The sequence below is a fragment of the Pavona decussata genome, unplaced genomic scaffold (genome assembly GCF_977016875.1).
Source record: "Pavona decussata unplaced genomic scaffold, jaPavDecu1.1 SCAFFOLD_59, whole genome shotgun sequence".
Classification (NCBI taxonomy): Eukaryota; Metazoa; Cnidaria; class Anthozoa; order Scleractinia; family Agariciidae; genus Pavona; species Pavona decussata.
Window position 1 is genome coordinate 285,443 of NW_028145481.1, and position 10,580 is coordinate 296,022.

At 38.7% G+C, this 10,580-nt stretch overlaps 1 protein-coding gene across 1 annotated transcript; it reads left to right on the forward strand.

Annotated features, from left to right (window-relative positions):
- Positions 1 to 984: 984 nt before the first annotated feature.
- On the forward strand, positions 985 to 9,974 carry LOC146479271 (transmembrane protein 117-like). The gene is made up of 5 exons (XM_085110900.1): positions 985 to 1,259; positions 2,572 to 2,780; positions 5,136 to 5,496; positions 6,872 to 7,108; positions 8,857 to 9,974. The coding sequence occupies exons 1-5, from the start codon at positions 1,167 to 1,169 to the stop codon at positions 9,568 to 9,570; spliced, it is 1,614 nt and encodes a 537-aa protein (XP_084967026.1). The 5' UTR covers positions 985 to 1,166; the 3' UTR covers positions 9,571 to 9,974.
- The last annotated feature ends 606 nt before the right edge of the window (positions 9,975 to 10,580 follow it).

Below are 10,580 nucleotides of genomic sequence, written 5' to 3' on the forward strand. Positions count from 1 at the left end.
AAGCTGATGTTACTTGCCATGTCGACTGCCCTTTTCTCCTTGCATTTCTCGTGATGGCAAACGACATCAGTTTTTGTCTTTACAACAATCGTTCTGTTGTCCCGATAACTAAGCTAAATAGAGAACATCTCGATATCATTGCCTCCCACTATCCTGACACAGCCATCTGGTGACTCTAGGTGAGGCTTCTTCGACTTTGGTACATGTGAGCCACCAATTTCAAATCCACATTCCTTGCAATTTTTGGGTTTCCAAGCATTGGATTACACAAAAGAACAACTGGGGCATTGTCCTCGACCTCTAGATGACCAGTTTGGAGATTTACCCTATAGGTAAGCGATTAAAAAAAAAGGAATTAACAGCAAAAAAAGAACATAACATTAACGACGGTGGCACTAATACAGACTATGCGGGAAACGGCATCGTCGGCGATTTCCTCGCGATTTCACAGGATAATATTAATTGTTGAATAGTTGCAACGAAATGCAAATAAGTGGCCGGGTATTCTGCTAAAGTTATCTAAACTTATCATACATGTCAAAAAGGCATTTCATTCTCATCTCAATTTGAGAATTAGAATTTTTTAAAATCGCCGATTTAATTTCATGGAAATACCCATACAGCGGCCGGCTCAAATCCAGCAAAGCATGAGTGTCAGACAGTTTGCCATGAGTAACTTAAACACAGAAAACCTAACATTGCACGAAAGAGATGAATCCACAAGAAAGACTTTTACTAATGACTGCACTCGTCGCCATCCATTCTGAAGCGTGCAACTGCCTCCTCAACGTTCTTCATGATCACCGAACGTCGTCTGGGTAACTTTCACGATGGCGGCTAGTTGACAAGTCAACTATACTCAGTACCCGCTATACCCGGCCTTTCCTGGGGTCAGCCTCCATATAAGCGGAGGTGCACCCTTAACTGGAAGGTGGGGTACCGTTCCGTGAAGGCTAAACTTCTTGGTGCCATTGTTTTCGGCAGAACTAAATCTGGTCGAATATATTTGGTGTAGGCATACACAACGAGGTACTCTACTTAACAGGTGTGATATGGGATTGTCGGTATGGAAATTTCGAGTGTTTTCAACGAATTGCCAAAGGATAACAATGAATTGGGGTGAGGATAATAGCAAGCTTCACCGCCACTGAGAAAAGACTGGAAAGATGGCTGATAGCTACGATGGTAAGGGCTACGATGTACAATCTGCAGAGAAAGCGGAACAGGAGAATCTCGCGCTTGGATCGCCGACCACTGAGGTTAGTAGAGGTTTGTAGTTTTTGACCCAGCGCTGTATGGGCCGTTAATAGACTTTGCGACGAGCATATTCTAAGCTGCAGATAACACGGGCCGATACACGATTCCTTCGGGAAACAAATTCTTGCAGTTGCGAGTGTGAAACCATGCACAGGCGTTCGGCACAACTGCAAATCACGACTGTGCTTACTTCAAAATTTTCGAACAAAGCTGGTAAGCTTTTTTTGTTTTCGATCGATGCATGACTTTGGACATCTCGAAAATAGCTTTGTAAAGAACTCTGCTTATTTGTTATGACCAATTGTACATGTTAAGACCTGTTCCAATAGACAAAGCGGTCTCCCAGAAATTTGGATAAAGAGATCGGAGGCCTAAGCTAGACTTTTATTTTCGAAGGGAATTCCTTTTGTTTTGCACGTTTGTTTGTTTTCAATCGATGCATGACTTTCAACATCTAAATTATAGCTTGAAGTCTGCATATTTTGTATGAGCGGTTGTATACACGTATGCTAAGACCTGTTTCAATAGACAAAGATGTCTCTCAGAAACTTGGATAAAGATATTGGAAGCTTTTAGACTTTTATTTTCAAAGGGAACTCCTCGCAGGGACGTGAACATTTACAGTAAAAGATCCGATCGCGATACTTTAGCTTTTTTTTCTTAATATGTATGAAATTCAAAGTATTGATCTTTAAATTTCTCTGGATTATTCGATAATTTAAATTCTTCAAGATTACTTAAATTTGTAATACTTGCTTTCACTTTGACCACCTTTCATTTTGGTGAATTCCACTGCAACAGTTTTTTCACTTTCCGTGTTCGTATGTAAGACTAATCATCTAGGAGACTAAAATTATTATTTTAATACGGTTGTACCAATTTTAAAAGCCTAATAATATTATTTATGTGTAAATTTAAGGAGTCCATATTAAAGCAAAAACAAGAAAGAAAAAAAAGGAAGATTGAAGAAGCAATTTGAAACAAAACAAAAACTTATAAGAATAGGACTGCAATCGTAATAATTGAAATATTGATTTAAAATAAAAATGAGAAATTTTAAAAAAATATTGACTACAAATAAATAACCAACAAGTAAAAGCAAATGTTATACACGTATGATGGATCTGGTAATTGGCCTAATTACTTATATATTAAACAAGAATCACCATCTAAATTACCCAAACAATCAGTTTTTAACGACTTCTCTAAAATACACAAGAAGAACTTGACTTTTTGTTGTCATGTGGGTCATACATGTATGTACCCACTCTCTTTTCATGTTCCAAATGGCTTTTTTTTATTTCCTTTTTTTAGACAGATCATGGTGACATTGTAAAGCACAAAGTCCGCATTCAGAAGAAGAATGGAAGATACTATTTCCAGCATCCCTATGCTAGACTATTTGTGGCATATTTTGTGATTTTCTGTAACTTTTTAATCTATGCTGAGGATCCAGTATCACACAGCAGAGCAAACTGCACCATTCCTGTTGTGGGGAATGACTTTGCCTTTGTAACGTACAGGTAAGAATAATTAATAGGCTGTTTCTGATAGCTGAATTAGTTACTGTAAGTTGCGTTGCATTAGATAGCTCAAGTGCCAAAAGTTCAAGTCATGATTAGAAATGGATAAGGGGTTAGCATAATAGCCTGACGAAGGGCTAACGCTTGAAATGTCAACACTCAAATCTCTTTACGGTGGCCAATTTACCTTTAGTTATCAACTCTGTTAATAAAACAAACATTAAGGAGAAGAAAGATCCTTGCAGTTAGTACGCAACTTAAGTAGTTGCGAAAAGAAAGCCTGAAAAAAAAATTCAGGCTTGAACAGGATTTGAACCCATGACCTCTGCGATGCCGGTGCAGTGCTCTACCAACTGAGCTATCAAGCCAACTGGGAGTTGGTCATATTGTGAGTCCGTAAAATACCATTAAAGGATGAATAAATAAACGTAAATATATGTTTATATATGAAACAAACAAAGAAACAATACAATGATTGCTTCACTCAGTCGCAGGAGTGCTCGATGCAAAAACATGCAGAGCGAAATATAAATTTAAGATAGAAAATGTAACACAGTTACTCGAGTTTCACGCACTAAGCGATCATCAGACTGTACCGTTGGAGTTTGTAGAGTTTTAATTTAAGGAGGGCGGTTGGAGCGATCTTGCTTCTGATTGGCTGCATAGAATTTATTTTCATGCCTGCATTTTGTAATTAACTCAGATCGTTTATTGAGGAGGGTAGATTTGTCAGCAGATAGGATGCAGAGCTTCTCAGATAAGCACAAATTGCAGCACGAGGGATGTCCGTGATATGGATTTGCTCGTTTGATAATGGACCATTTGATCGTGTAAGCGGTGCCATTATCCTTCTGGTCCCAGATGTATTTGGAGAGAACAGTGTCATGTGAATGTTTGCGGTGGTTGAAGGAAAGCTTGCGGTTGTTATATTGCGTTTTGAAAGTATGCTCCGTCATTCCTATATAAATCTTATTATCGCCGGATGTGGTGGTGACGTCTGCCCTGTAAACGATACAAATCCATATCACGGACATCCCTCGCGCTGCAATTTGTGCTCATCTGAGAAGCTCTGCATCCTATCTGCTGACAAATCTACCCTCCTCAATAAATGATCTGAGTTAATTACAAAATGCAGGCATGAAAATAAATCCTACGCAGCCAATCAGAAGCAAGATCGCTCCAACCGCCCTCCTTAAATTAAAACTCTAGAAACTCCAACGGTACAGTCTGATGATCGCTTAGTGCGTGAAACTCGAGTAACTGTGTTACATTTTCTATCTTAAATTTATATGTTTATATATGAAACATATATTTTGAACTGCGGATGAAAGATCAAATAGAAGAAAGACCCTTCTTCTATCTTTCATTCGCAGTTCAAAATATATATGTTATATGTTTCATATATTTACATTCATTTAAACCAAACATCGTGATTAGAAATACTTGATTCATTTTGGTTTCTATACTTGAGCTTGTAGGCAATTAAGCTGTGTTATAACTTAGTTAATGCCAGTATATAATTATTATTCTTCAAAACTATGAATGAGTAATTTGGCAAAAAAATACAAACAGACAAAAAAGATGTCAGTAATCCATCTTTCCTATCACAAATAACCAAGCAAACAGAATGCACCAAACTCCCTAGCTGTGCAAAAAGGCAGGCAAGTTTTGTGTTTGTCTGTGTCTTCTTGTCACTTGAATATCCATGAGCAGATACAAAAATGGCATGTTGATCTTAATCTGCAGGATTGTATTCCTGTAAAAGATATAAGACAGTATATTAAATAAAGTTGTTGTTGTTGTGATTGTTGGGTAGCACAGTTGAATGGCTAGGAGCATAACTGTCATGTTTAATTTTAGGTCAAGTTTTTGTTTCACTCAAAAGACTAGTGCTTGAATTTTTACATGATGTGGCCTTCGCTCCAAACTGTCTGTTTTCCACTTGTTTGTTTGCTTTTGGCCTTGTTTTCTCAAAAAATAAGCATAAACCTTCAATTACACCACTCAAACCAAAGAGAAAATGAGTTTGATTGTGCAGTTCCAGAAAATATCCATACTCCCCCCACAGGAGGTTTTTTGTTTTGCACCCCCCTCCCCCCCAGGAAACTCCAGTTTAGCTTCATACTTTGCTTCTAAAATTTTGACTTTTAAGATCCCCCTCCCCCTAGGAATTTCCAATTACCTTCCATGGGGTGGGTATGGATTTTTTCTGGAACTGCTCATTGTAACGCTTCTGACGGCCAGTCATTCCTTTTCAGGATAAATAATATTTAATTACCTACAATAACAGTGAGGCTTGCCTTTGAGTTTTCACAGAGAAAACCGAGTGAGCAATATTATGTTTGTGTTGTACAGGTATCCTCCCGGGGGCTGGTCTGTTCTCAAAGTACTCTTGTGGCTCATAGCAATTGTAGTTGGGTTGCTGGTGGGAAAGTTTTTCTTCCACAAACTTGTTTTCAACCGATGGATGAAGCTGTCGATGTTCTACCGTGACAGTGGATCCTGGATGGTGATGTTCCTGACCACATTGGTATCCCTGTTTATTTTCTCCTTCATCTACAATGGATTCCTGAGCGCTGGAGGTGACGACCTGTCTTTGTACAAAATCACCACCTACCTGGGCCTGCAGAATGATAGCTTTATGAAAGCGGCTGCATTAGGAACATGGATGGGTGATTTTGTCACAGCTTGGATGGTCACAGACATGATGCTTCAGGTACAAAAGACACAAAAAGTTAAATGGTTCATGCTTTAAAAGTAATCTCGATAATATTCAGTGTTGTTTCCTCGTTTGCATAAAAATTAAAACAAGACAGTTTTATCATACAATTGCAAACAGACAAACTGAATTGGTGACAAGAGTCATTCATTTGAACTAGCACGCGTCTTGGTTTCTCGCAGGATAATTTGCCATAATTAATTCCAAAATTTCCATGTTAGTGACTCTCACGACTCTCAACTCTCAAGACAAGAGTCACGTTTCTCAAGAAGAGAGTCGCGTCTATCAAGACGAGAATCTCGTCTCTTGAGAAATGAGACAACTGACTGGTAACTTACCTTTGAGCAGTGCTGTAAACTATGAAAATTGTAGGTTTTCAAAGGTCACCCCTTCAAATCTCAAAGAACAGTCAGCATAAATTATTTCCAACATCAATAAAGGATAAAGCTAAAAAAAGTGTCCATGTTGCTTTATAAAATGAAGCACTTGAAAAATGCCAACTTGATTGAGTTTAAGGCAACTTAGGCAATACTTTGTTGATTTTTTGTCGTAGAACAACAACGGTTTAGTTTCTAAAGAAACTGTGGTGCTGTATTGATGGGTGAATGGAAACAAATATTTGGTTTTATCAACTCAGATGATAACTTAGGTAATTTTGCCACCAGAAAGTGATTCAAGGGCTGATGTTTTGAGTGCTAGACTAGTCTGTCAGAGTGGAGGGCTAGTGCTTGAGCAAAGGGCAAGCTTTCTGACAAAGGGCTAGCACTGAAAAATAATGTCAGCTCTTGAATCTCTTTACAGTGGCCAAATTACCTTTAGTTATCAACCCAGTTGATTAAACCAAATATAAAGATTTTTTTGTTCTTAACCTGATACATCTGCGAGGAAGAATGGCTTGTTACAAGGGAAATTGTTTATCAGACAAGTCTTTTTCAAGAGGCTAAACTGACCAAACAGGTCCAGTAAGGACTATTTTTAAATTGATCAGTAAATGGAACGATCAGTAAATGGAACGAATCAGTGAAATAAATAAATAAATAAGTGGGGGATTTCATTAGCTTCCACAGAGTGGCTCTTTCATCCGCTGTTTCCAAGTCGAATTGGAATTTGGGAATGTTGTTTTTTATGGAGAGAGCAAAACCAGAGAACCTGGAGAAAAACCCTTGAGCACGGACAAGAACCAACAACAAACTCAATGCACATATGACATCAATTCACCGGGAATTGAACCCAGGTCACGTTGGTGGGAGGTGAGTGCTCTCACCACTGCACCATCCTGGCTCCTCAAAATGCTGTTGTAAGTCCATGAATAATTGCCTTTAAATTTATCATTCCAAAACTTCTAAAATTTAATTATTAAAACTTGTTTTAGGACAAGCTCTACCCACAGTGGAATGTTCGTTTGAGAAAGCTTTGGAAAACTGGCTGGACTCGCATATACCTGTTCTGGATAGTACTGGTCATCGCCACGGCAATTGTTGCTACTGGGATAGTAACTAACTTTGTCAAATGGGACACAATGAACAGGGACTTTGTCTCAACCAATGAATTGTCTCGAGCCTTTCTAGCATCAGCTATTCTTGTTATGGACTTGCTGATTGTTATGCAGGTGAGTAGAGAGTAATTTTAAGGGTGAGTCTTTCATGCTTAGTGGCTAAGAAAAGCCCCAGTATCAATGTACATAATTTCACCACATTTTTATTTATTTTGTATGGTATTGCTTGGGAGAATTTGTTTAAATATCAAGGCACTTTATCTTTGGTGATCATTTCTTTTATTCTCATACCTGTATATTTGATTAAAATAGCAATATTGTAAGGAGAACTTTTATGTTGATCACTATAGAGCTTAAAGGGTAAAATCTGACTTTGATGGCTCCATGAAGCAACCAGAAAAGGTTACTACTACCCACAGATGAGATACCCACCCCACCCCCCTCCTCACTCCAATCTCTTAATTTCCCCTGCAGTTTTTCCATTACAGTATATCTCATGTTTGTTCCCTGGCAAAGAAAGGAACACATAATTACAGTCAGTCTACAGTATGTCACGCATGACCAGTATTTCTGAGAATGAAATGAACATTTGAATTCCTCTGTGTAATGTCCGGCATTTGAATGGAATCTTGAAGATTTATCTGAAAATCTTTCCGAAAAGGTGCATTAACTGAAAAAAAATTCAAAATACTTGGGAAACAATTGTTATTTTTGTAATACTCAATGCTGAAGTGTATAAAAGAAAAATTCACAGGTTTATACTGTCAATGAAATTTTGATGGGAACTCTGAAATCTCACCCCAGGGTGATGGTCAAAACTGACATGTTAATTGCAAACCTCTGTTCAAATTTCAAAAATACTGGTCGTCGCATGATGTAGATGTAGGTTGACTGTACATGTAACAGGGACACCCAACGACAACAGTTTTCTCTCAAATCCTTTGAAACGCAATTTTAGGCTATCTGGAGTGTCTTTAAAGCTCTGTAGGTTCATTTCAGGCCGCGCTATAATATTTTTATCTGTTCGGTCATTCTAGGGGAACTTGAGTATTTTCGAAATTACTAGGCCATTTTTGTCCATTTCTCGAAAACCTTAGGTCTTATTTCCTTTCCGAAAATCTTAGCTGACCTTTCTTCGGTACCCGAAACCAAATTTTTATCAATCCGAAAACACTAGGCCTTAAATTTCCCATATCACGAACGTTCGAGTTGAAAATTCCCTTTAGAAAATTGTAGGGGATTAAGGGCCTTCCGAACAGATAATTTACCGAAACGATCCGTTGGGTGCCCCTGATGTAAGTCTCATTTGGGTGGACAATTATACATGTCTATCAGAGGTGACCTCCTTATAGAGAGCACTTCTTTAGAGAGTCATCCATCTTAGTATGGTGTCCATCTTGGAAACATATCCAACATCGAGGAGATGACCGCCCTAGAGAGGCATCCACAAGGTTATAGGCAGAAGGCTGTGTTTCTTAAAGTACATTGTAGCCCACTGTTAATTACATTTTAGGAAAATTCACCTAATTATCCCATCAAAAGCCTTCTTAGGGCAAAACTCCGCTGTCCTCTTGGAGAAGTTTCTAGTGAACAGGGCCCAGTTGTTCGAAAGCCAATTAACGCTAATCCCCAATTAAAAATTAACCGAGGTTCTTATCTCGCTCATTAAAAAATGTTTTTAAAAACTAACTTTGGGCTAATGGTAAAGAAAAGTCGTAAGTGACAACTTACAAACAAAAATCTTTTTTTTTAAATTGAGTCAAAGTTCACTTTAATCCGGGATTCAGTTAATCGGGCCTTGAACAACCGGGTCCAGGAGGTTCTTGTACTTCTTTATTTTTAACATTTTGTCTTTTTTTCAGGATTGGGAATTCCCCAGCTTCCAAGGTAACCTGGATGTCAAACTTCCGGGAGTGGACACTGCGTCCTTCTACTTCCGGTTGCCTCGCTTCTGTAAGAAAGAGAACTGGCAAGTTCACATCACAGGGAAGTGGTTCAACTATGGTATCATTATGCTGGTTATTATTCTTGACCTGAACATGTGGAAAAACCAAATTTTTTACGACCCTTTCACGTTCGGCCAGTATACCGATTCTGAAGGATACATCTTCTCTGTTTTTGATCTGAACTTTTTGAGCACTGCAAACCAGAGCATGCTGTCTTACGAATGGAGATCCCAGAATATCAACCCAGTTACTAACCAAAGCTTCACGGAAACAGATCCTCGTATGAACTCAAAATACCTCGGTTTTCCTTTATCTGTGAAAGGAATCGCCTTCATTCCTTCAATCGTCGCGTTCTTGACTTTTGGTGGTCTTATCTGGCGATACGGGAGAGAGGAATTTGTTGTGGAAAAAGTCGTTGAAGACGTCGATAAAATTGACGACGTGGATGGCTGCATCATTGAAGATATTGAAGTGCATGAAAACCCAGATCAAGTTTGTTCTGGCCAAAAAGATGGAGCCGCGTCTGCAGATTCCTTCCAAGAAGACGGAGGCCACAGGTCAGAGCTACCAATAGACAACGACGAGGGGACACCAGTTCTGAAGAAGATTCACCACGTGTCCTATGTATGAAGAGTTACGAATTGCTGCAGGTTAAATAAGGTAAAGAACACAGTTTGTACTCTGGAAGACGTTAACCCGAAGAGAGCATTTAGCATCAGAATGTGGGTTGTCATGTCTTTGAGTATTTTCTGTTAGGAAAAAAGCTGGTTAACAATAAGTAAAGTGTTGTTAATGGAAAAATAAGCTAACGCAAGGCAAGAGTACATCAGGTAATCGATACAAAGTGAAATATCGCTAAACAGTTACTCTAACTTACAGTTTAGAATCATTCTCACTTATAACAAATACATGATAATGCAATTCTGCAAACCCTGGAACCTGCAAAAAATGTTATCGTCATGTTTCACTCGCGTCAAACATAATTAAAGTCACGGCTAAGAATCCAATCTGCCCTCTGTTGGGCATTTAGTTCATTTACGTCTAAAAGGTCTGCAGTGTACTGTTGTGTTTTAGACTGAGCGTTTTCTAGTTGAATGCCGAAAACTGCGAGAAGTGTCGAAAGTAATTTTGCTTTGGCTTTACTGCTCTCTGTGATTGGCTGTCAAAACTCGCGCCACTTTCTTAGCCAATGAGAAACAAACTTAAACCAATCGTGGCACGCGCGCACGCGTTTTCCCGCGCTTGGCGCCGGTGCCATGTGTTTTTTCCGAATTCTGATTGGTTCATTATGTTATTTACGTTTGTTGTATTGGTTTTGGTTTACGGCACTCAATTGTAAACTGTGCTATTGCATTCATTAACTGCGACTTTGCCAGTTATTTTTTCTGGCCTTGGATTGCGTTTTGACAAGACTACACTGCGACGAACTTAACAACAAACAAAAACGTGTTATCTGTTCTGAACTTTTAACGCTTGTTTTTAGCTAAGGTTTATACACTGTGTGAGTGCGTTTAATTTTCAGAAATAAGACCCTGCTCCACACCTATCGATCCGTTTTTGATCCTTTCTATTTGAAAACTGGGCCTGGAGATTTCAAAAACGGGGCAGTGTAAGCCGATTAACGCTAATTCACGATTAAA

Bases quoted from the DNA above. Each gene is read 5' to 3' on its own strand.
- LOC146479271 (XM_085110900.1), top strand. From the start codon at position 1,167: ATGGCTGATAGCTACGATGGTAAGGGCTACGATGTACAATCTGCAGAG. The intron at 2,781-5,135 runs GTAAGAATAATT...TGTGTTGTACAG, and splicing joins TTTGCCTTTGTAACGTACAG to GTATCCTCCCGGGGGCTGGT. The intron at 5,497-6,871 runs GTACAAAAGACA...AACTTGTTTTAG, and splicing joins TCACAGACATGATGCTTCAG to GACAAGCTCTACCCACAGTG.